A 27794-nucleotide genomic window follows, 5' to 3' on the forward strand; every position below is an offset into this window, starting at 1 on the left:
TGGTGCCGGCACTTGGCAGCCACCGGCTCAATAACATACATGGTGTGCACGCCTCCTTAATTTATAACTTCACTGCGAAACCAATTGATATCGAAGTGCGACTCATTGTTTTTGTTTGAACCAGATTCAACTACAAACATATTTGGAGCTTTCGATTGGGAATAATTGAAGGGGTGAGTGGACAAAGGTCTTAACTAACAAAATGAGTTATGAGTGTTTGAAAATGTTAATCTGCTCATACATCTGAATTCTGAAATTTATTGAATGCTTGTCAGATAACACCTTTGTTAAGGTTTGACACGTACCTAACAAAATTGCGTGTTTTGAGCTCATTAGTCGATTTTATCATCACTTAAAACCTATGTTCATGCAAAAAAGTCGATTCTTCAGTTTTGTCAGATAACACCTTTGTCCACTCACCCCTACAATTGGGATACGCCTTGAACTTAATAATTAGGTAGGTACTTAGTTAAGGGCTGATTATTCAATCGTCGAATAACTTTTAACTGAAAAATAAGTTTGGCACATTGACAGTTTCAGTATGGGAAATCTGTCAAAATGACAAGTTTATTCCTTTTAAAAGTTATCTGACGATTGAAAAATCTGCCCTAAACCTAGGTAGGTACTCTAAATACCTACTAGACAAGTTTCTGAAGTTTGTGGTGAATAATTTACAAATCTAAAGTGGTTATAAATTAAGCTTTAGAACAGCTTACATTTTCATTCATATCTAAGTATGTTGGTAGGTAAGTATCCGTTCAGATTTAACTGTCTTCATTCATACCTACTCATAGATTTGTTTAAGGTATTTCAAGGTGGCTTTTGCCTTTTATACATGTACCTAACTAGCTTGTGGAACCCTAAGTGGTCGCATGAGACCGCGGTAACAATAACAATTGATTTCTATTGTGTCGATTCGCTGGTCTAACTAAATTACTAACATTAGGCCCCTTTTAAAGTTAGTTTTAAAACAGCTTACTGTTTCTGTATACTATAGTAATAAACGATAATAGGCGAGTGGAAAACTTACGAATAGCTCCCCTGTTTAACGGGCGTGTCTAACTCCACGTCATTGACTTTAACAGCGACTGAGGAATTTCATTAGATCGCGTGCGTAATGTTAATTTTCTGTTGCTTTTCATTTGCGAGCAGCGAAGATGAAAAACGCTTTTCATCGCTGTGGGGTTGATAAGTTTTGGTTTTTTAATATTTTCCGGAAAATTCACTTTCTATAGTAGGTACTTGTTAATTACCTACTTACGTATCACTTTTTTAAGGGGTTTTAAGGGGTTTAAGCCTAGGCGCAGACCATCGATTTTCCGTCGGCCGATAGTTTAGTCGGGCAGTTAATCAATATGGGCATGTATGGAAGTGCGCACATTACACCGATTTGATTTGGCCGATTCTTCGTACAATTTAAAATCGGGCACAACTATCGGCCAACTAAAAATCGATGGTCTGCGCCTAGTCTTAGAGCCGGTTTTTACTTATAAAAGCGTGAAGAGATAGTAAGTAGATAAGTAAAAATAGAGTACCTACAATATCGCCGTATTAGTACCTACCTATGTATTAGAGACGTGTTCCCATTTCCTGGTTCTGAAATAATAAAGCGCGTTAAAATCCTTTTATCCCTGTAAAACACAGCTTCCACCTATTTGCCTTGGCTTTGAAAGAGTTACGGTGTTCAGTACATAATTTCATTGTAAGCACGTCGCGGCGTCGCCTGGAGCGCTGTATAATAGTAGAGACGAAATTCAGTGCGTTCATTTCTTCAAATAGCAAGTTGCATGAAAACCACCGTAAAGCCCCTGCTTTATGTACGGATGTACTTACTTGTATGGGTAAAGATAGCCTTGAACAGCTTTTATTTAAAGCTTTCAGGGACTTTCAGTGAAGGTAGGTAGTGTAGGTACTTAGTGGGTGTTGAAAAAGTCGACTCATGCACAGACATTACCATACCTACATTTATGTGAACATCAATTAATATGCTTCCCCAACAAGTCGGGCTAGAGTAGAGAGCCGATGATGATTATGACGTTGATGAGGTCGCAAGTAATCTATTTATTAAGATGGGCGTAGCATAGGCTCCCACTGCCGATTTCATTTGGTCTGTCTAGCGCAGCGGTTCCCGAAAGGTGGTCCGCGGAACCCTGGGGTTCCGTGGAAAGGCCGCAAGGGTTCCACGAATATTATCCCACGTTTCGTGACCGACGTTGTTCGCGCGCACCGACTTGTTTACGCACAAGGGTGGGGCAGGGCGTGCGGGCGGAGTAGTACGGGGGTTCCGCTAGGAAAAGTATAATCAATTAGGGTTCCTTGGCAAAAAAAAATTGGGAAACCCTGGTCTAGCGCATTGGTGACCTGCCACGCGATGACTGCACCAGATACCTAGTCTGCTAACAGAGAGAGATGGCGGGAGATCACAACCGATTTGAACAACGCCTCAACGTGACCACGACCGCTCTGCCAAGAGCGAAACGAATAATAAGAAGTCTGTGAAATATAGACACAGACTTTAATATCTTACTTACGTCAAGAACCTCTGTTTCAATCACACATCCATTGTGGTTAACGTTGTTCCTTTCGATTATAACGCGCGTTGCGCATATTCAACTTTGTTGTGTTTTAATACGTGATCTGTGAACCAGCCGAACCCGCCTGAAATGTACAGGACATTTTCATAATCTCGCAGGGATCAAGTACAGTAAAGCTTGAAGGTATGATTATTACCTACGTGTTCTTATTAATACTTTTCATGAAGTAACGTTTTTTACCGAAAGATTTTAGTCAGATAATACAGTCCTTTGGGCCATGGGCAAACACTTTATTTAAGAATTGAAACTCTACATTGTGGTTTTCGGAATGTGAATGAAGTGCGAACTGAATTACAAAACGTTCTAAAATTAGCGTTTTACGTCTGAAAAGTTGATTTTTCAGCTCAATCACTTACTTCCGAACATACCTCCAGACGGTACCAACAGCTGGTGATTCACCGACATGATTATCTTCCTAGACACCGTGGCCATGTGGGTTTCACGAAAACATTCAATTTTACGAGTAAACCAATAATCTCGCAAATTCCCGATTTTTGCTAATTCGTTTATAATAGTGTGCTGGTTAACGTCAGATAGCCGTAAAAACGTTGTCTGGGATACTTCATGTCGAAGTTAATGTGACGAAAGAATGATAGCATCATTGTTCGGCTCGATGGTTCCCTAGTCTGCTTAGGGTATAACGGGCTTTTTTTTATGGTGTAAACAGATTCATTATGCAGTAACAGTGTAGGTTAGTAATCTGCAGTCGGCGCGCGATTCTGCCGGGAGAACTCGCACTGACGATTTTCTTTTTTTAATCACTTCGCGTTCGGCCAGTGTTTTGTGTTAATGAGCGATAGGTGTGTATTATCTGTGGTTTATTTTTTTCTAAGTAAAGTATTGAATGTTAGTTGCTACTGTAAAAAATAATTAAAAGAATAAAACGTCTTTTAGGGAACCTGAAGAAATGAACTTGAAGCTGAATAATGAAATTCAAGTATCGCAGCAAATCCCGCAAATCAAAAAGTTGGAAAGTTCCGTAAAGGTAAATTGTTATCATAAGTATTTTTGAAAGTTAATTAACTTAAAACTATTCTAGGGAAATTTATCGAGTGTAAGTACAGAAAATATAAAAACTTTCAGGTTGATTTACTCGTAAATGTTACTTCTTATCTTCTCTTTGTTATTCTGAATGTAAAATTCTTTATTATCAAAACATCTTAGAAATAATTATGAGAAGTTTACTGTACCTACTTACCTATAAAGGTAGTACTTACCTACCTAATTAAGCTAAGTTCAAGTGTGTTCCCATCGTACCTACTTAATCTACTTATTTAACAGTCAGGACCTAATATTTACCTAACTTCAAAAGTTATTGAGAGATCTTTCATAAAGCTTACAAATCTTTTTGATATTAGGTACTCAATCTAAGCGTGGATCCTGAATATTTTTGAAGATACATAATTATTCGCAAATATTGAAGCACTTTCACAGTTTTGTTGCTTCTGTATGGCAGTTAGTTCCTTAACCTCGATAGTAGCCTGTAGTAAATGATAGTAAAACAGTCCAAATGTTATGGCGTTGTAGTCGTAACTCTGGTCGTTGGGAGATGTGATGTGGGTTAGTCAAGATTTCGCAAGATGTGATGCAACAAGATGATTATAACCATTATAAGTGGAGTAACTAACACGACTTTCTTTTATATATATAGATAGATATTGAAAAAAACCTAGTAATAGTTGAGCCAGCGACCCTGGGCTTAGCAGCTAGTTTTCGGTCCATTAGGCCGTTATCTCAAAAACATGTCTTGTACCACGTCCAACCAACGTCAAAAAGTTTATTGTATCTAAAATGCAATGAGGTTAATCGTTTTACCAGATAGAACTAGATCACCTACTTACTTACCTAAGAAAATATTTTAAAGCATCAGCTATCACCATAAACCAGTACAAGATATTGTTTTGGAAAATAACGGCGTACTTACTGTAGGTACCATTACAGTGAGATATTACGAATAACCTCCTTATTTATGATACCTACTACATAATAATATTCGCACGTGCAGTCGTTCCATCCTTTATATTCACCGGATGCAACTCGCTTCTACTTTGAAAGAAGAAGAAATTGGGACTCGGATGGCTTTCTTATATGGATATTGGCAATAATTGAGAGCTTTCACAATCTTTAGTGATTTGGATATTTTTGTTATGTGTGGTTGGATCCATAAACAAGCAAGCACCTACCTGGTATCCACATCTAAAGGCACATTGTTAATGCATCGTACTTTTAAGAATTATTTTAGTCTTAAAATAATAATTAATTGTGATTTTATTTGAGAATGACTGTACATATACATACTTAATATTACTTATCTTTAAACAAACGTCATCTACAGACTCGCTTTTGAAGTCACAAATTCAGTAGCTAATTTTCTTATTGAAATTGCGTATCCTTGATCAGAGATGTCAAACTGTTTGATCGTTGGAAGTTTGATATCACTTCTTGTATTAAACTGAAACAACATTAAATAATGTGCTACTATTCTTTGGCCTTTAAAAATATCAGTATTTTCTATCTTTTATCACACTATATGGTGGCGTCTCACATGAAATGGAAATTTTTCAGATTTTCCTCGAGTAGGTAGGTTCTTCCTTAGTAGTTCCTTCCTTCTGTTGTTTAGTTTTCTTATTAAGTATGTGACTCAAACTCTAAACTACCTTAGTAGCGCAAGGAAAATCTTTATGTTCCCTAAATGTATTAGCACCTACTTGATCTTGTTTACTGATGAACGATACGTTTTTGCATGATATAACTTTGGTGTTCAGTCCAAAGTTGAGCACCCCTGCCTCATGATCGGATCCAGGAATATCCCGCGGTTGGCCCGATGATTGAATCACGGTTCATGATTGACGGCCGATGGAGCTCCCGTGGGATGCCGATCCAATAACGCATTAATGACATCTCAGAAACATATTGGGCAATACACGAGTAGTACTACAAGCTTATTGGTTTTTAGTCCCTGGCTACTGGGAGAGAGTCATAGATAAGAATATGTACACGTAGAGAGAGCTGCCTTATAAAAAATATGTTTACGTTAGAGAAATTCGGCATATAGAGATATTTTTTTGTCCAATTCTGTCCTTCCTACTAATATTTTAATTGTGAAAGTTGTAACATGCTAGGATGAATGTTTGTTACTCTTTGTGCAAAAGGATGGACCCGGTTTGTTCCATAAAACGTAACGGAATTTAAGTTAGTAGTGCGAACTTGTCCTTGAAAACTGTTCCCTTCCTATTAAATTCTTAAGCTCCAATCGGCAATTCCAAACAACAAGCTTCTGGCCCAATGAAGCTCACAATTTCATCCACGACAAAGTAGTTAAATATACTCGGCAAACTTTGATTCCGAAATGAGCACTTTAAAGTTAGATGCGCAAAGTCAGAGGGACTAATTTATTTGGCAACTTGTTAAACTACGAAATTGATTTATTTGGAAGCTGTGGCGAATTAGCTGCTTGTTGCTGCGGATGAAATCACAACTTTCATTTATAAAATAGGTAACGCTTTAATTACCTATGTTGATAGATGAACGTCCAATATAGGTATTTACCTTAATTGAAAATGTAGGTAGGTAAGTTTCAAGCTTAATTTTCTTTTCATTCGCAGCAATCAAGACTATGTACGTACCTAGAGCCTATAAGAGCACTGTAAGTTGAGTAATTAATCGCCAGCCACCAGTTAATGAGGATAAAATTTCTTTTGCAAAAAGAAAAGTAGCCAAAAGGAAGACGTGAAGCATAAAGAAAACAGCTTGTTGCCGTGGGGTTAGAGCAAAGGTTAGATAAATAGGCTTTAAACCGTTATTTCATTGTGCGTATAAAACCACCACGAGGGCGCACAAGAGCGCGCGGCAGGTCGCCCATGCACTGGACTGACCAGGTCAAAACCGCACACAATGGTCCACTCTACGAGTGCACAAGAAAGGCTGCAGTGCGGGAGGAATGGTGACGGATTGTGAGACTTGCCACCGGACTTGGTGTGACGACCACGATCACTCTGGCAAGAGTGTAGCGACGAAGAAGAAGAATAAAACCACCAAAGCAGTCCCACTAATAGCTGTACAATCAGTATTCGTATAGTTAAATAAAAAAGGTACACTGAAAAAATAATCTCGATGAAGGCAAGATGAAGGCAAGTTCATTAGTAAACGATAGGCAGCGTAGCTAACGCTGATTCATTAGAACGTTTTCTCACCTCTTTCTAACATTTCTCAGAAAACCTTGATCTAAGTAATAGAATCGGATCCTGTAGATAGGTACAGCACTAAATATTTAATACAGATTGATACTGTGATTCAATTACCATAAACCAAAACCGACCGTCAGGTCGGAACGTACCTAACGAACCTGTCTATATGCTTTCAATTAATGTTATTGAATTACACGTGCACGTTATCACTATAATCCATTTACACACAGTTTCAAATGAATTCGTTAGCCGTGTTATTTCAATTTATAATTTACTATCTCTATTTGTTGATTATTCAGGTTTAGTTACTTAATTACATAAGCATTTTGTCCACTTCACTTTCCTCTCTTACAATAGTCCATTAATAACGAGACAAATTTCAAGTAGCTAAGCTTAAGATAGATCCTCCATAATAATTGACTTGAATGAGCCTATCAAGTTAATACTCGTAGATGACAGCATAATCGCTTCCATACAGCTTTTAGATAGTAAATAATCTATTTCAGAATTTCGTTATGCCCCTAGTTTGGAATAGGATTATTGTTATTGAATTATCAAATTTCACTTGAACTAACAAAGCTACGGATTGATTAAACACACAAATTATAGCAATTTGCTATGTTCGAGTAGACAGCAATAGTTTCCAGTTCAACTACTTCACCTTATTACCTGGAGTAGTTTGGTTTGTTGACCGGGGTATTCCCTGTTTGTACAAACATTATTCGAGGCTTTTATATTGATTGGGTTACGGTAGGCTATTGGGTAATAAACGAAAACGCTATATCGGATAATAATATCCATCAGTATACTTTGTATGCGATACACACGGGCCGTAATGACGTTAAGCGGCATGATAGAGCTCAAAGTAAAAACGTGTGTACACAGGCGGGGTAAAGCAATTAGACCATAATTGGGATCCTTTGTTGATGACAACACGTCTCAATATCTTTCTCCTATTTTTAGAATGTTTTTAAAAGCATTTATACAAACACAGATAACAATGTGATGGATGAAAAAATTTGGAATACGTACCTTTTTTATTTGATTTTTTTTTATCGTAAAATCCCAACCCCAGTGTCCTAAAGGTCACCTGTTGAAAATCAGCGTCGTGACATCACGCACGCGCGACTATAATTGCTGAGTTGGGGACATTTTTGGCACAATTTGTCTTTTACGAGCAAAAGATATTTGAAATATTTTGACAAAAAATATTCTATTGGTCCGATCGACCTACGCCAAGCTCTTATTTGTGTACCTTAGATTTATCTAAAACAGAATAATTTTCGTCTACAGGGTGTTAGGTAAATGGATTTATAAGCCGACACTAGCCCATGTTAACATAAAATATGCATTTAAATAGTATGGTCAAGTCAGATACGAGTATCATCATTTCATTTTTTTAAATGTTCATACCAAATAAAATTTATAAAATCAGAATTGTATGAAAATTAAAATAATTAAAATGATGATATCAATTTTCTGACTTCACCATACCATTTATATGCACATGTTAACATGGGCTAGTGTCGGCTTATAAACTCATTTACCGAACACCCTGTATACATTCAGATGTTATTTGCTTAGGTACCTAATTCTTCTTCCCATAGGAAGAACGTCGCCGCACCGGTCGCTACATCGCCATCCTCGTGGGAATCTCTCTCTTTCTCCTGGCTCTGTACCACGCATGGGTGCGCAGGATCCCCATAGTGGCCAGCCTGGTGGTGCCCGCGCTGATCATGTTCGTTTATGTGGCCTGGGTGCTGTATACCGCTGCGAGGGATAAACACAAAGTGAGTGATAAGGAATTTTAAGGAATTTGTGTGAGTGGTGTAGCCTTCATTCATCATCATTGTCTTTTTAACCACAGGACGTTCATAGCTGAACATAGTCCTCCCCCAATAATTTCCACATCGCCCGGTTGAGCGGCCTGCATCCAGCGCCTTCCTGCTACCTTTATGAGGTCGTCAGTCCACTTTGTGGGTAGACGTCACATTGAAATTCCGTAATCCTTAATGCATGGCAGATTTTAAGTAATCCCTCTTTTTTGGGCATGCATAATTATGATATTTTGGTCCTACATTGACACTCGCAAAATCGAATGCTTTTATTATTTAAACTAGCGGTCGCGCGCGACTTCGTACGCGTGGATCCCGTTTTACCCTATTTGCTCACTATTTGGTAAAATTCCGTCTTAGTGAGCACCTATGTTCTAAAAGGAACAAAATAAAAGAACAAAGCAAAATTGTAGTTTGCAGCACTTGTAGGTTCTGAGATTTCGTGATGAGTGAGTGAGTCAGTCAGTCAGTGACCTTTCGCTTTTGTATGTTGGTACCTAATTTGGATTTATTTGTTTAACACTCAGGATTAAAATTAGGCTAAAAGTGGGTACCTAATTAATGAAATTAGCATTAACAGGGTTCACTCTGTGGAATGAAACAGGCACAATTGCTTTAGTGGCTGTATTTCACTGTCCCAATTCGAACAGACAATTTATGTTTACGATGCCTCAACGCGAATTACACCTAGGTACTTACAAATTAGCGCACGGCTCAGTCAAAGTGTTAATTATAACATCAAAGTAAACGATAGTCTTTAGCGAACGCCCGTAATTAAAACGCCAAAAATACACAATTGAAAGTGAGAATGAACCAGATAATGATGGGGATGGATGATCAAAGCGTCTGAGGCCTTTTGGAAGTCCGAGACTGTGCATTTGTGGTATTGATGAGTGAGATGGAATCATTTGTTGAGTGAAAAAAGAACAGTGAAATGATATTACGACTTGGAGTCGAGTTTAGAGCGTCATTTCTAATACGAGCTTATAAAATACATTCATTTAAAGTTTAAACGCACACACACATAAGATCGTTGCGTTATTATAGGGCTTTCCTACTCCATATTTCTTCTAAACGATTGTGTGTGAAGAGAAGTGTACTATGAATTTAATATACATATATTTCAGAATATAGGTAGACAATATCATTCGTTCCGTTTCATTTGTAGGCATATAAGTAACTAGGAATATAACAAAGCAATCACGAAAACGAGTTACACAAAATATTGATAAATAAAATTCATAAGAAGGGCACGTTCAAGCGAATAAGAACTCGCTTCACTGAACGGTTTACTTACCGTAAACCTTAGAGCCTTGGTGTCTTCATATAAATAGCCCACTGAAAGGTGCACATAATTACACGGGTTTTAGTTTAACCCGGTTTAACCCTCCACGACTCCACGTGTATGTTGGGGCGGCGAGTTAACTATATTAACGCGAATTCGGTTTACTGACATGTTGGTTCCATGTCCAACACGGTTCCGTGTTAATTCCGATAAACAAACTAATAGTTCCATTCTAGGACATGGTATTTCCCTTGAAATGGTAATTTGAAAGGAAGGTCAGGTCTTTGATTGAATTAAAGCGACATTTCTCGATATTTTGCCAGCTTTTATGTTCAGGAACTCATAGAACCCTTAAGGCTTTAAGGCACGAGTGGGCAGACAAGTTTTGGGCAAGCTTGCTTTGAGAAAGCTCCACCACCATTTTTAAGGTGATGGCGAAAAGAGGCAGCTATTTTTGTTAAGTAAAATACTTTTTTATTTATTTTATTTTATTTATTTATTTATCATGTTTTGAACAAAAGGAAACAAAACTACGTTCACTGTTGTCGTGAGCACATCCACGTTTGTAGATCGCACTGATTGCAAACAAAGCTTTGTTTCGCCAATCCTTAATGATAGATCGCCCGGAGTCCTGCCAGCAGGACTTAAAGTACTTCCGGTAGGACGCAAAATTAAAAGATCACAGTTTCGTAAGTATACATTGTACAAATTTCAAATTTACACGAAAAAATAGAGTGTTTCTCTCTCTTTCACCCAATAGTGCCCAAGATCGAAAAACGCGACTAACCGTTAGTCGGAGCCCGATGGCGCACGAGTATACACGGGGGCAGCGCGTTCGCGCTCGCGCGACACATTTTGACGCGCCGGGCGTGGAGTCGGCAACATTTTGGCGATAATATTATAATGAATGTGAAGTATTCCAGCCTAATCAAACATTTATAATTTATTTCTTGTTTTTGTTTTTAATTTGTAGTGTATTTGTAAGTGATAGGTGTAATTTCTAATACAAAGTGACGTACCAAAGTAATTAATTTAAAGTTCCTTATTATAGTTCCTATTAGTTAAGTTGAAAGAAGATAAACAAGTTTATAATATATTAAGAAAAGTAAAATACTGGTTAAACAAAATGATTCTACGACATGACTTTTTATTTAATAAACACTAACCAAGTGTTTACTACTTCTGGTGAGGATGAGTTCAAATTTGAAGGTCACCGTACTGCTGGAAGGACCAGCAAGCAAACACGTACAAATTGCGTACTGCGGGCAGGACTTGCGATAATCTTCTGGCAGGACGTTTAGAACAAAAGACCAGTCCTTCCAGAAGAGCTTCCAGCAGGACAAAGCACCGGGCGATCTATCATTAATGAATGGAAGATGAACATAATTCGTTCGTTTATGCTATCGTAACATGCTTTGTCGTTTTGTGTTATTTGATAAAATTGATTCTTTCTACAAATAAGACTATTCAGACTACTTATTGAATTTCAGTGTTTAATATGGGAGGCAATGGCAAACCATATAGGTTATTATTAAATTATTATCTTAACATGTGCTCTTATTTACCGCCAGGACTGGTGACGAAAAAAATCTTGTACTCTTATGCCCTTTCCTCTAAATCTAATAGCTCTGTTAATTAATTTATCCCGCATTTGCTCGGTAGAAATATTTGAATACTAACAATTAACTTGAACAAAAGGCGAGCTGTCTATCTGGATAATATCTAGACCAGATATTCAAACTTTTTTATCGGTGCTGCAAACTCTATGGCTATGGCTGGCATGGCTAAAACTTTTAAATTTACGATACTGCGGGGTTTAGGTATCTATCACACATTAATTATTTACGGTTTGTTTCAACCAAACTTGGATTAGCGCAGAGGACCTTTGTCCTTTGTCCAGCATTGGACGTCGTTTGGTTGATATTAATGTTATTGGTGACAAAAATCTGAATGTCCAAATATTTGTAGACTATGGCAAATGGGCCGATATACATGACAATTTTGGGGTTAATCGTCAGAACGTGCGATTGCGAACGATTTTGTTGTAAAATTACTGAAAAATGTATAAGTGCAAACTGACTGAGTAGGTATAATTAACTGATGGCCAGTAGTAACCCACCAGTGTTTACTTAATGGAATCAGCTGGTTTGCTATCCAGTTTACAATCTGTAGCAAAAATAGCGATACTACGCAGTGCCATTGATGCCAATCGACAGTTTGTTGATGTTCTGTTCAATCAAGAGCTAATTTATGTTACTTGAGTCATCCCAACTAATATTATAAATAATAATAATAATAATAATAATAATATTTATTTAATGTATCCGGAGTTACAAAAATATGCCCTCTTAAGTGGCTACATAATATGTGTAAATGCGAAAGTAACTCTGTCTGTCTGTCTGTCTGTCTGTCTGTCTGTTACGCTTTCCCGCTTAAACCTCGCAACCGATTTTGATGAAATTTGGCATAGAGATAGTTTGAGTCCCGGGAAAGAACATAGGATAGTTTTTATCCCGGTTTTTGAAACAGGGACGCGCGCGATAAAGTTTTTCTGTGACAGACAAAATTCCACGCGGGCGAAGCCGCGGGCGGAAAGCTATACAGAAATAAAAACACTTTCTGTAACATATTTTAGTAGGTAGGTAAAGTTAGGAAATGATAAAGAGGAATCCCATAGAGTATTACCATAGATAAATGTATTAGGTATTTACATTTATCTAATACTCTATCATGCGCATCAATTTTAATTTGCCCACTCGTTTCGCACTCGCATTCGTTTCAAACTGTGGACCACCTAAGTAAGTAGTTAGTTAAAGGTCAGGTTTAGGTTCTAAATAAATACAATACTAAATCGTGGTAAGTATCTAATGGTAATACTAAGGGTACCACCTTTGCACCACCTAACTTTTGATGAAATTAAACAAAGCTTAATATGAAGACTATATTTTATAGTAAAGTATATGAGAACATTTTGTCAACGCGACAAGGACGAGAGTGCCCATAGACAATATTAGTAAGGAGTTTCTATTATGCGTCCATAAATCCAACAACTTTGACCGTAACTTTGACGATAACCGGTGTATTTTGTACGGAGTTTGACAGATTTTTGACGTTTGTCAAAGTTAAAGTAAGATGGTGCAACCCACCCTAAATCTACTATAAAATAACGATTGGTACTCTACTATACATACTATAATATACTATACTTTAACATCGATCGTTGATTTTTTAATTTAGTTTTATAAAGTCGCATACATTCTACGCATGCATTTTGTACTAGTTATACACGTAAGTAAATAAAATAACTTTCAATTTTTAAAACATACTAAGTTTAGTATTTGTTAGCTAGTGTAATAAAAGTCCCATTTTCAATATTATAATACCTACGGTACTCGAGAACTTTCTCAAGTTTCAAGTTGTTTGATCGCTTCAATAAATCAAGGTTTCCCGGCTGTCCGGTAACTTACACTTGTTACTAAGAAAATTTCACCACTTTATCTATAGGTACTATACATTATACCGGATTTAAAGTACAGTTTAGCAAAAACTTCAACAGTGAATTTTAGACTATGCATTTTGTTAAAAAAAACAATTTTCACATAAAAAAATGTATCATCCTATAATTCCATTACATTAAAATTATCACAAGATATTAAATAGCCATACATTTAACGTGCTCTAAGCTAAATGAAAAAAATGAAAAAAAAAGATTTTTAACCTACCAAAATCACCTCGTTCTAAAATCTAAATAACGTTTAATAACTCTTGAGAACATATTTTTGTATGTTAAAATATTATTGTTTTTGTTTACATGTAAAATTTTGCTCATATTTCACATTTGGGTTTTTGTTTTTAACGAAAACAATTCATAGCGGTCAATAAACCTGTATGGAAATTTAACCAAACTGCCCAAAGCGTTGTAAGGTTTTCACTTATTAGGATTCCGTACCTTAAAAAGTTAAATGAACCCAAAATCCATCTGTCTGTTAGTCGTTTAAGACCCTTTTTTCAGGGACGCATGGAGACGTGAAACAAGTAAGTTAAGTAAGTCTACGTTTCCTTAGAGATTTGAAAAATGCTTAGTTACCTACTCAATATTGCCTTGAATTGGAATGCCCTAAAGTCTAGGCTGTAGGTACTATAGCACTAGAATCGAGAAATGTATTCAAATTCTTATTTGCTTAAAGTGTTGCACATAATGGTCAAACTTGACCTTCATTGGTTGGGTTTTTATGGCAGTCAAGCTGTAGATCCTGGTTACACAGGAGTTGCAGTGGTGGGAACGAGAGGTGGGAGTAGTCCCGTTACATAATGGTCAATTCAATCATACCTACTTACTTTCTCGTAAAGTTAATAAAACGAAAGATAATAAGGCTGAGTTGCACCACCTAACTTTAATCGTGACTATAACGATAACCGGTGTATTTTGTATGAAGTTTGACAGATTTTAGACGTTTGTTAAAGTCAAAGTAAGGTGGTGCAACTCCGCCTAAGTGTGTCATAGCAGGAAGTCCTAAAATAACACCGACGTAAGATTTATGTATACCTAAATGTTCAAGAAAAATTCTTAACTCAACTTTCATTATAAAAAATATCAAGTTACAGGACCGTACCACGCAAAACAAGGTAAGCAGCCGGAGTCTTCGTAAAGAAAAATGTTATTATCTTGTTAACGTTTACTACGAAATTCCAGCGTCTGCAAAAAGCGTGTAGGAAGGCACTTTGTTTGAATTGCAGCAAACTGGACTTTCGCTAGGTAACACGGCAGATGAAGGCAGTAAGTAATTTCCTTCGTTTATTCAGTGTGAATAAAGTCCAACAATGTATTTGATAATAAAATATCCTTTATTTTGCTTTAGTTTCACAAAAAAACAATTCTCCCGTGACTGACACTGTTGATGACATGACAATTTTCTTCTTTTTTATTTCTTTTTAGTATTAAACACAGTGAAATGCACATTTATTCCAAAATCTAGAATCAATTACTTGTTTTAAAGATTGGAATACTTTTAATATACGTATAGCTTTACGTCACTAAAGATAAAGACAATTTGTAAGGTTACTGAAGTACCTACTAAGACACAAGTAATATTAGCTTAAATTTCGTGCGTTCGTTTCAACCAAATGACTTCCATCGCTGGACAAAGGCCTCCTCCAAGGATTTCCATAACGATCGGTCCTGGGCTGTCCGATTAGCTTGTTTAGGAGTGCCTTTTTATTCACTTCAAAACTAATAGGTAGGGCCATACCTAAATACATAAAATGTTTGAGTGTGAGTTTACTTACTGCCTCTGTTTATACTATGTCCGCCGTATGGTATAACAGATGAAGTGTGGCCAGGCCTGGCTCACTCCGCGCGGTACATCCGATAATTACCTACAACGAAGCGCCCCGCCGGCGGGTATTATATCAGTCGAGTGTCACGCGCGCGCCCGTCAGGACGCTGGCGTGCGTTGTAGTAGGTACCTAATTCTATGATCGAAGTATTATTTAAAAATGGACATAAAGAGAAAGAAATATTATTGTGCGGCGTTCGGGTGTTTAAATTCGAAAAGAAATCTACCGGATTTATCTTTTTTTTCGCTTACAAAAAGATGCTGAAAGGTATGTTGGCCATGTAGGTAATCAATAATTCTTAGGATAGTATAGGAACCTAACCTACCATAACTACTGCTCAGAATGCGTTCGTTCGTTTCAGCCAATTAATGACGTCCACTGCTGGACAAAGGCCTCTCCCAAGGTTTTCCATAATGAATGCGTACTTGTAGGTAAGTACGCATACGTACGTCATTACAAATAAGTAGATTAATTATTTTTTTACTAGACACTACTAGACAGCAACCCTAACAGCGTAAGAAGAGTTCAGAGGCACGCGATAGAAAGAGACAAAACTTGTAGGTGAATAAAATTGTAGGTACGTAGTGCTGTGCGAGCTGAATTTCACTGTATCGCGTCGTAGCAAGACTCGCATTTATTTAAATCGTCTTGCGGAGTAATCCTTCTGTACCTGTACTATTACTTATTCTGTGGTGTGGCCGTCATTAATAAACCTCGCCATCGCTTTTCAAACTTTATTCAGTATCAAAAGCAACAATTAAAAGGATCCCATTTTATGGCTGACAAGAAATTAATTGCGTTCATCACAGTCTCATTAATTTGGCGTACTTACTTAAACGTTTCAAAAGATCAATTTAATTTTCAAATAGGTAGCTTTTTTTATTAATGTGAAATGTTGAATATTTTGGTTAATAAAATGTTTGAATGTGACGAATGATGGAATGGAATAATATCGAAATAAAAATGTTTTTGAAATGCTTTCGTAGATGTACCTAAGCGTATTTTATTAAATTACTAGCTTTCCGCCCGCGGCTTCGCCCGCGTGGACTACATATTTTTTTCCAAAATAAAATGTAGCCTATGTTACTCGTGGATAATGTAGCTTTCGAATGGTGAAAGATTTTTTAAAAACGGTCCAGTAGTTTTTGAGCCTATTCATTACAACCAAAAAAACAAACAAACAAAGTTTTCCTCTTTATAATATTAGTGTAAATAAAATGTTGGAATTTTTATGAATTCTTGGGTAAAAAAATGAAATAAAACACATTGAGATTTGAAAAAAGAATTGGCGCAATACGTCGGAAAAAAAAACTTTCAGATCACTTGTAAAACTTCTTATCAAACCAAAAATTAGAGATTGGGTTGGACTTGGCACAGTTTTAATATCAGTAATGTTTTGAACCTATTGACGGTTAATTTGTTAAAGTATCCAGTATCCGGCATCTGTTATAACGATATGAACTTTGTCTGGCGCTCAGATGTTTATTTTCTTCGCAACGTAAGCTTATTGTTTACGAAAATCAAATTACAACACTGAGTTCGTGGAGGAACAAAGTCAAGTGCGCCATTAATAATGTTTGAATTGTTTATAAAGAAATGTTTTCGAGAGTCGTAAAGTTACTCAGAAAAGACAATGCCGGAAATTGGCGTCTTTTTCAAATGTTGCAATTTCTTACAAAACTTGCGCGCAAAAAGCAAATTTAGTATGTAAAATCATCAAACTTCTAACGCTCGTAACTCAGTTCAGACTGAGTTTAGACTGAGGAGACGCGCGGGGCGCGGAAGCGGGGCGGACGTGTTTATTTTGCTCCCGTGTATCTTAATGTTTACAATGATTTATCCGAACAATTGATGTGTGGTGAATTTAAAGTTACATCGCTAATTGCTAAATCTATCTAACTGTGAACCTTGAGTGTTAAAAAGTGGACTAGTTTTAAAACAGTGAACGAATTTATAAAATCAGCTGTTACATTTTGAACGTGTGGTGGTGACCGATAGTGTCGTGTGTCCTTGCTAGGCGAGGTCGGTCATTGAACTCACTGCGCTCGGATCGGATCGTTGATCTTCGTCTGCGATCGTAAAATCACCGCAGACACATAATAGACAATTTCGCCCGCTCACTGCGTAGCACCGTGGTGTTGTGAGCGTAGCGTGCGATTAAAGTTCACTTGTCTTGGGACCCTGGTTCAAATCTCGAAGTGACATATTTTTTGTATTTTTTTTTTTTTTGGGATTTCCTCTTTTAAATAATATATTTTTGAAAAATGGCACCGAACAAAATTATCTGTGGAGGGTGCCGTGTTGTTATTGAGGACAAAAGATTTTTGTTGTGTAATGGCTGCGGCCAGTATTACGACTTGATTTGCGCTAACGTCTCGCAGAAGAGATTTAACAACACACTACCAAAAGATTTCAAGGATGCCTGGCGATGCGCTCTCTGCAAGAGCAACCAGCCGAAATTGGACAACACCATCACCCCTGTCCGTGCTGCAGCCGAGGGCGTCACACTGCAGAGAGGAGCTGCAACCAAAAGTCCTGTACAATTGGACATGTCGGCCACTGAGCAGTCATTAACCTTTATGGGTAACTTAAATGACACTGCTCATAATATTACCGTTGAGATGTCTGACTATCAAATATTTGCTATGGAGTTGCGCTCATTTAAAGAAGAGATGCGGGAAGAGCTCAGGGCCAACAGAGTACAAATACAGCAGCTTAATGAAACTATAGCATCGATTTCTAAGAGAGTCACTGAGAGTGAAAGTCGCATTAGTAAGCTCGAAGAGCGTATGCAGGTTTTGGAGGACAGTCAGCCCAACGACCAGACACAAAAATCCCTTGCGGCCTCTATTGAGCATCTGAAGGCTGAACTGAACGATAGAGATCAAGACCTTCTTCTGAACGACGTTGAAATCTCCTGCATACCTGAACAGAAGGAGGAAAGTCTGTCGCATGTGGTCACGGTCCTGGCAAGCAAACTGGGTGTTGCTTTGTGTAACCAGGACATCGTAAGTGCCACGCGTGTGGGTCGCAAGTCTGAGTCCGGCGAGCCGCCTGCGCGCCCGCGCCCCATTGTCGTACGGATGGCGCGGCGCGCGCTGCGGGACCAATTGCTTCAGGCCGCCAGGGTGCGTCGAGGTGCTACTACGGAGGGAACTGGACTTCCTGGAGCGTCGTGTCGTTTTTATCTCAATGAAAGACTAACAAAAACCAATAGACAGTTATTTAGGCGTGCACGTGATCTGGGCAAGCGGCTTGGATGGCGTTTTGTGTGGACACGAGATGGCCGGATATATGTGCGTCAGCATCCCGGCAAAGACTCTCCGCGCATTCGTCTCTACACTGAGGCCGATTTGGTCCGGGTTTTTGGTGCTGATGCCATTGGTTCGTTTGTTGATGGTAAATAGTGATGGCTGCCCTGTGATAGCGACTCTAACAATGTTTAACATCAGTTGTTACTTTATAAGAGTTTACGGAATTGTTACAATTATCCATAATATTTTAAAAGTGTATTTTGATTGTAATTGCTGTTTGTTTCTCTTCTATTATCAGGTTGCTGTCTTAATACTATTGATTTGTATGGGCTTGTTAAAAGTTTTGTTTTCAAATAGTGTGAGTGATGTACTTTACTTTTTGTGTTTTATTGCTGGAGAGACTTGGGTGGGAAATTTTACATTGGCCATGGGATGTTTACTCTTGTTTGTTTTTTTTATATTGTCACTTGCATATTTTTTGGTATCTGAAAAGCTTAACCATGATTTTACTCTAGATTATTTGTATGACGGTGTGTGTGTCGTGGTGATGCAGGGCAATACTGCTGGTTTTTCCGATGAACGTCTTTTGTGTCAACACTCTGATATCATGACTTTCTATAATTATTATTACACATTGTTTTACTGTTTATACTATATACGTTCATGTAATTTTAACTTATTTTTATTTGGTAAAGACTTATTTTATGTATTGTTGACCACAGTTATTGTAAGTATTGCATATTTAACTAAAAAATATTTTTATTTTTATACAGTATATTTTATTTATATTATTATATCTAATAATTCAAACATGAAATACACAAGCTTACACTGTGAAGTCTTTTTATTAATTTACTTTAAGAAATGATCTCTAAAACAAAATATCTTAAATTGGCGCTGTATAATGCTGGATCTTTGGGAACCGGTCATGATGACTTTATCGTGGCAATGAAAAGGTTTGACGCGGATGTAGTTGCTATAAACGAGACTTGGCTGCCGGCTGGCCAGGAGGCGCGTGCGCCTGTCGTGCCAGGGTACAAGCTGCGCAACGCCCCACGCCCGCGACACATGCGTGGCGGTAGGGGCGGTGGCGTCGGGTTTTATGTCAAGCGGGATCTACGCGTGCGCTTTTTGAAGCACCCCGTCGCAGATATTGAACAGTTGTGGTTGTCAACACAGGTGAATGGCTTCCGTGTTGTAATCGGGACGGCATATAGACCTCAATGGGTTAACGAGGATACATTTCTTGATGCACTGACGGAATCAGTGGTTTCCCTCGCGAACCACGATTGCCTTGTTCTGTTGGGAGACTTTAATATTAATTTACTAGATAATCGCGATAGTAGGGTTTCCAAATTGGAGGGTTTTCTTCAGTATTTGGACCTAAAGCAGGTCGTGCGGGAACCAACACATCTATCCGCTAACTCCGACACTCTTATAGATTTGGTCTGTACAAACTGTAAAATACGAGATGTTTTTGTTTCTAACATTACCGGGTCCATCGGCCACAAAATGGTTAATGTCATTCTTTCACTGAAGAAACTTAAGCTCCCCGCAAAGGTGATAACATTTAGACCTATAAGGGATATTGACTTGGCTCAGTTTGAGACTGATTTGTCCGCGATAGACTGGGAGGAGGTGTCAAGTATCCCTAGTGTGGAAGATATGGTTGGCGAATTTAACGACCGGCTTCTCTCTCTTTTCGATATTCACGCGCCGCTAATTACGAGAAAGATCAAACCGGCTCAATCGCTGCCGTGGATAACGAACATGATCAAATTTATGATGAACCTTCGTAATGAGGCATATGAAAAATATCGACGCACAAAATCTATAGTACATAAGAAATACTATAAAGATCTTAAAGCCATTGTTTCCACTAGCATTTATAATGAAAAACGCGCTTATTTTAATCATTTTGTTAATAAAAATGTCAGCAATGGTAAAGCATTTTGGCGAAATGTAAAGGAAAAGGTACTGTTGAGCGCCGATGAAAGCGATTGCTTGCCGGAATGTTTCGATAACGCTAACAACATTAATTCTCATTTCTTAAATGTACCTGGGACCAATACCATTTCAATTTCTCAATTGTCATATTTTGTTCATCATCGCTTTGACGATTCCAAGCCACCATTCACGCTGTGTCCTGTTAGGGAGTTTGAGGTAGCAAAATATATTAGCGCCATTAAATCTAATGCAATTGGTAGTGACGGCATCAGCAGGGACATGATCGTGCTTACTCTACAGCAATCGTTACCTGTTATTACCAGTATTATCAATAGCTCAATAGCGACAGGGGTATTTCCTCATCAATGGAAAAGTGCACTGATAACCCCATTGCCGAAAGTCGATCACCCCGCCGAACTAAAGGACCTTCGACCGATAAGCATTCTTCCATTTCTATCAAAAATATTGGAAAAGGCAATACACGCGCAACTGGTTAAATACATAGAAGGCAATAGGCTCCTTCCGTCCCATCAATCTGGTTTCCGAAAAGGCCGTGGTACTGTCACGGCACTTCTCGATGTGACCGATAATATACTTGCCGATCAGGATGATGGACGGGGCACTTTGATGGCACTGCTGGATTTCTCACGTGCATTCGATAGTATAAGCATCCCATTGCTTCTTGCCAAGATGTCTTACTATGGTTTCGACACTCATACAGTTACATGGTTTGCGAGCTATCTGAGTGGCCGGCATCAATCGGTCAAACTTCGAAAGGAAGACGGTTCATACTCGATTTCGGAGCCCAGTGTGGTCAATCGTGGGGTTCCTCAGGGTTCTATATTGGGTCCACTCTTGTTTATTTTATATAGTGCAGACCTGGTACATGTAATCAAACACTGCAAATACCATTGTTATGCAGACGATGTTCAACTTTATATCGCCAGTGACCCAACTGAGATACATGCTGCCTCACGCGCACTGAACGATGATTTGGACGCTATTGCTATCTGGTCAAATGACAACGCTCTGTCACTGAATCCGACTAAGTCTAAGCTTATGGTTCTTGGTTCGTCAAAGTTGACTGAAAGGATTGTGAACGCTGATCCTGTAGTAAAAATTATGGACACAGTTATTGAGATGGTTAAGGAAACGAGAAATCTGGGCATCGTTTTTGACGCTGGTTTGCGCTTCGAGAGCCATGTGCTGGGTCTCGTCAGAAGCTGTTTCTATCGACTGAAGATTTTATACAAGGTCCGTAATCTTTTGTCCGAAAAGTCGCGTATCGTACTCTGCGAATCGCTGGTATTGTCACGACTTAATTATGGTGACCTCGTGTACGGGCCACGCCTCTTGAGTAAAACGAAACGCATGATACAACGTGTGCAAAACGCATGTGCCCGTTTTTGCTTTAATATACCTCCACGAACACATGTATCACCGTTTCTAAATAGTGCGTCCATGCTGAATATGGAATCCCGCAGAAGGCTACATATGGCCACCATTATGTTCGATCTCGTTTCGCTAGAAAGTCCCGAGTACCTGCATGCTAAACTGAGGTTTTCTGATTTCCATAGGCGTTACGGGCCTGGTCTGCCCAGATCTGCCCGTGTACCCCTAGCGATGCACAAGCACAGAACTGTAGGTTTCACAGGCAGTTTCCGCTACCAGGCTACTAAGTGTTGGAACAATATACCACCTCCAATAAGAGCGGCCAAATCAAAGCATGCATTTAAGACTCTGCTTAAATCTGCATTATTGGAGTCGCAAAAACCTGTAACCTGATTGCGCCTTGGTAGTGGTTTCTGATCTGGTCCAGTGGTTTCATGCGTGGTTGTTTTGTTGAACCCTGGCATAATTTGCATAATTTTTATTTTTATATTATTTTTATCAGTGTATTTTCTCCTTTCCTCTTTATCATAAATATCTTAATCTATTTAGTTATATTTATGTACTTAAACTCACCACACCCCAACCGTCACGTTGACGTGTTACGCGCGTTCTTTCGTCCTTAGGCTATAGCTGAAAATCAGTGGTTTGCTTTTAAGTAAACCAATTACTGAGCTATTGCCGTTTTGCATTGCTGCGACACACATTTCTGTATAAAGTGTGTACCTATATTGTATGTCATAATGATTTTTTTTTTTCTTTTTATTTCTGTCTTACCATACCATGTCATATTGTCCTGAGGGTACTATTTTGTCCTACTTTTGGTACTTTCTGTTTGTAATGTGTGTTTCTGTTATGCAAATAAACGTTTTATCTATCTATCTATCTATCTATCTTTAGAGGTATAAATTTCATAGTAAGTTTGGTTTATTACACTATTTTGTAATAAAAAAACAAAATTTGGTCGATGGCCGCGCGAAAAAAAAAAGACGCCACCTTCCATACAAAATCTGGCATTGCCATTTTGATTATTTAACTACGTCGTACCTAATGCATAAAATTAAGGCATTTGCAAAAACGGTCGGGTTTCATGAAGGCGGTTAAGCGTGAATTCAATCAAATTACGCAAAATCGTTTACATGTAGCGTATAAAGGGAGGCCTTTTGAATACTTCACTTTCAGTGTGCGAGGGTGGACTAAGGAATTTATAAAAAAATTGAATTTGCATAGGGAAAGGCAACAAATAAGACACATAATTTTTCAACATTACAACATCATCAACTTTTATTATGCTTGTGTCTACATATTTCCTGTTTATCTGAGTACATACCTACTTAATTAAGTTGGTAAGGATGGAGAGATGGATATTATAACTCCCTAACGTCAAAAAGTTTAAGAATTCAACAGAATTAATTAGCTCAAAGGCTATTTCATTATAATATAACTTTTAATCGAAAAATACCCTATCAAAGTCTAACTCTTGTCTTTACAACAACGTCACAATTAGGGTTTCTGATTTCTCGACTTATTTTTTTTCTCGAGTTTCGGGAATTCTCGAGGCCAAAGTCTCGAGTTTTCTTGGGTCTCGAGTCTTTTAATTAAAATTGTTGAAATCGATTGAAATTTGCTAAAAACACAGGTTTTTTTAAATCTAATATACAAAAAAACAAAAACCCAACTACGTAAAAATGAACTGAAATGATAGGAACAAGACAAAGTGTTCACAAATGCAGTCGGAGGCATCAATGACTATTTTTTTTTTGTTGGTGATAAGTAGTGGGTGATAAGCCGTGTGGTGACGGCAGAATAGAATACATTTGTCACCAACCCCTACTCTTCCCGCGGAGGAGGCTCATAGTCCAGCAGTGGACTGTAAAGGGCTGTTGATGATGATGATGATAAGTGTTTGATGCTTCCGACTGCATTTGTGAACACTGTCTTGTTTTTATCTTCTCAGTTCATTTTAACCCAGTTGGGTTTGTTTTTTTCAATAATATTTTTATTTTAATCTTTTAGTTAAAGAACATACATTTTGCAAGCTATTTAAAAACCCTTTATTTTGATACCCCACTCGATAGGTTTTGAGATATTTTTTTAATACATATTATAGTGCCAAAAATCGGCCATGTTAATATATTTACAGTTAAAACAAATCTAACGATAGTCTTTAGTGACACTCGCCGGACTGAGAGGAATCGATTGACGTGCGAATCATAAAAATCGACCCAGGAGTTTGGTCTCTATAGTGCTTTAAAAAACATACATATATAGGCTGTTAAACACATTATCACTCCTTTGCGTCACACAGTCGGGTAAAAAAGGAAAGACTAGACCAGTCTAAAAGCAACGTTAACCTATTAAATAATTAAAATCTTACTTTTATCAAAGAAAATAGGCTTTCAAGAATATTAAAGCTTCAAATTCGAGACTCGAGAATTCTCGAGCTCCGGTAATTTTTTTCTCGTCTCGAATGAAGCCAAATTTCTCGAGTTTTCTCGAGTTCGAGAAAGCTCGAGCAGAAACCCTAGTCACAATTAAAGACCAACCTCTACCTATAATTGAAACAACAACTAATCGTTTATCGGAAAGTAGCTAGGGTAATCGATTTAACACTGAAATGTCGGGTCCTTTGCGGGTTCCAGAATCACTCTCCGATTGCAAGTTGAATCACAATCGGTTATCCGAGGCTTGGACGTGACTGGAACGTTTATGGAACTGCGATGAATCATCCATTGGCACTATTCCAAGCTAATCGGTTCCAGGTCTGGAATATGGAATTTCCAAACATGTGTCGCGATATGGGTTCATTTGCCTGCATGTGAATGCACCCTAGCGTAGACTAAATTGGAACGTTAAAAAAACTTAACTTAAACTGTGGCTAAGTAGTATACAGATGTTGTTCAAAAGGAGCATACTCTGGTCTTCTGTATAAGCTTCTGCAGTATGAATGTGGTCTACGGCCATTTGTAATGTTTGGTAGTGATGAAGTTTGGGTCTTAGCGAGTCATAAAAACATAAAACTCTAAAACGGGTCCTTAATGATTCAACGCTTCAATACAAAGTAAAACTACTTAAAGAAAATTATAAACTACGAAGTCCTTAATCCCAGCAGAAAACTCAAAACATTCAACTTTATATTAAAGTTAACGATCCTCTTTACAGAAATTAAACATCGCCATAACAACTTCGGAAAAGAAAGTGACTACGCAATTTTGTACGCAAGGGCGTTTATTTTAACAGCCTAACTTTTTCACGGGGCTGAACTTTTGGCCCAAATCAAAATATTTACTAGCTCATTTATTTAACACTAGCGGCCGCCCGCGACTTCGTATGCGTGGATCCCATTTTACCCCCTTCATCTATCTTACGCGGTTTAGATTTTTTCATACAAATGTATTTTCCCGCTAACTCCCGTTCCCGTGGGAATTTTGCAATATCCTGTTGTAACTAAGCTTTAAGTTTACTAAGATACCTGCATGCCAAATTTCAAGCGTCTAACTTAAGCGGTTTAGATTTTTCATACAAAAGGATTTCCCGCTAATTCCCATTCCTGTGGGAATTCCTTAGTATACTTTAACCTGCCCAGGAGTATAAAGAATAATTGTAAAAAGTTTTGTTAAAATCCGTCGGGTAGTTTTTGTTTCTATAAGGAACATACCTACAGACAGACAGACAGACAGACAAAATTTTACTGATTGCATTTTTGGCATCAATATCGATCACTAATCACCCCCTGATAGTTATTTTGAAAATATATTTCATGTACAGAATTGACCTCTCTACAGATTTATTACAAGTATAGATTTTATTGGTAAAGCTAAAAATAGGCTATATTATAGAAAAAATATCTTGTAAGTATAAACACAATAGGTACAACTATAATACCTTTACGTTAGAAAATTATAAAGAGAAGTAAATAATTCCTACGTTATTTAAGAACTTTCAGCTAAAATATTTCGGCCTAGTTATAAAAAGTACACAAAGAAATTACTAAGGCTGGGTTGCACCATCTTACTTTAACTTTGACAAATGTCAAAAATCTGTCAAACTTCATACAAAAATCACCGGTTATCCTCATAGTTACGGTCAAAGTTAGGTGGTGCAACTCAGCCTTAGTTATGTCAGTTAACAAGATTGTTTTAAAGATAAAACAATGTAATATAAACTAGCTTTGTTTGAAAATTACAGAAATTTTCAAGGTTATAAGCTCGCGTTAATGAGTTCTAAGAAATGTTGAAGTTTGGCCGAAACATTTTTATCGGGAATTTGAAATTTATCGAGTTGTAGGTACCTACTTTTTACAATAGGAGAGAGTTAAAGCCCATTCTGTAGTAACATTAATTACAGTTTTCTAGAAAAATATTTTTTAAACTTTATTCATTTAAATCAATAATTTTAAGACTTCATCCCACTTGTTTACAACCTACGTTTTAAATGTCTGCGCTTTCAAAATACATTTTTCTTGTTACAATATACCACCTACGTTTTGTTAAATTAATATTAACGGTGAAAGTTTAAATACATCATCATGCACTCAAATAAGTACTTAAATTCTTTGTTCTTTTAAAGTTAGTACTTTTCTAGCTTGAGGTAGATACATAATAGGAATAATGTGCAAGAAAGATCACGATAGTCTAGATACATAAGGATGTTGACTAATGACCAAAGGAGTTTGAAAGAACGTGTATACGAAATGGCAGGCTATTCCTCGTTCTTAAGTGCATTCAAACTTAAGATTAAGCCTGAAATTGACCAATCACTTCCCTCAATTATTCTTAAGTGTAGATTAGTGCCTAATTTAGTGTATGATGACGAAACGTTAAGTAATGTACCTACAGTTTTCTTATCTCCCGTGCTTTATCCTAGTAGGTACATATACCCAGATGAACAGCAATTTAATTTGGATTTAGTTAGCGTGCGTCATCACTAAGTCCTCGGGGATGCAGCCGTCGAGGTTGAATTTATGCATAGTTGTTTAGAAGTTGAGGCATAGCTAAATTAAAATACTTAGAGAACTTCTAGTCTCCCAAATAGTTAAACTTCTCAAACTTAGAAATAGTGTATTTTCCACACCACGCGTAGATAACCGCAATTAAAATGTTCTGCATTTGTTGACAATGGCTTGTAAGATTCTTGAGTCCTTACATTTTATGGTTTAATCCACGGATTATAGTATGATTGCACTTGAAACCCAACTAATCCTTTGATGAAATTGCGTTTCGTAATTGGTATTACTTCTTGTTTCAGCATATGCTCTTGGATGCAGAGGCAGCACTACGAGCAGAAGCGATGGAAGCGTCAGAAAACGAAGCTCAAACGCCTGAACCAAATCAAAACCCAATCGAAATAGCTGTCATAACTGATAAGGAACCCAATATTGATCCACTTGAAGAAACACGTCAAAAACACTGGGCAGAGGTTAATCCAGCAATTACAGAAGATAAAGTAAAAGTAGAACCCGAAAATCGGCTAACCATGCCGATAATTTTAATTAACGATAAGCTACCAGAAGATCTGGAACAGACATGGCTGCAGATCGTGGAGACAGTCACGAACAGTGAAAGATTCAAAGCGTTTCCTACAAGGAGACGGTATAAAAGAAAATTTTGCAGGAGAAAACACGCAGTGTTCAAAAGATCTTATTCTATTGCGTGACCAACATTTTAGTACTTTTAATTTATTTTGATATTGCGACCAAATGACGATTACTTAGTGCGATAGTATAGTAGTGATGTGGTACGACCGTACGAATAAGGAGAACCGATTTTTTTCGGAATCATCTGTAAAGAAGGATCTGTCTGTAACATTAATATTGTCTGCCCTGCTATCTGCAAAGATTGTAATTTATTATCAATAGTACAACGCAACATAAACGCAACGCATTGACAGTGTGACCAAAGCTTTATAGTTTTTATACTCAAATATTTTAGACCTAATTTATTAATAAACATGTTATTGCATTGTTA

At 37.6% G+C, this 27794-nt stretch overlaps 1 protein-coding gene across 2 annotated transcripts; it reads left to right on the forward strand.

The window, feature by feature from the left end:
- The first annotated feature begins 3300 nt into the window (after positions 1-3300).
- LOC135072270 (uncharacterized) lies at positions 3301-27794 on the forward strand. Of its 2 annotated transcripts, none has more exons than XM_063966210.1 (4): positions 3301-3394; positions 3472-3579; positions 8389-8571; positions 27076-27794. In XM_063966210.1, exons 2-4 carry the CDS (start codon positions 3502-3504, stop codon positions 27481-27483), a joined length of 669 nt encoding a protein of 222 aa, XP_063822280.1. In that variant the 5' UTR covers positions 3301-3394; positions 3472-3501; the 3' UTR covers positions 27484-27794. The 2 variants fall into 2 exon arrangements, with proteins under 2 accessions (XP_063822280.1, XP_063822279.1); XM_063966209.1 differs by having other exon boundaries at positions 3489-3579.

This window comes from Ostrinia nubilalis, chromosome 5 (assembly GCF_963855985.1).
Source record: "Ostrinia nubilalis chromosome 5, ilOstNubi1.1, whole genome shotgun sequence".
Lineage (NCBI taxonomy): Eukaryota > Metazoa > Arthropoda > Insecta > Lepidoptera > Crambidae > Ostrinia > Ostrinia nubilalis.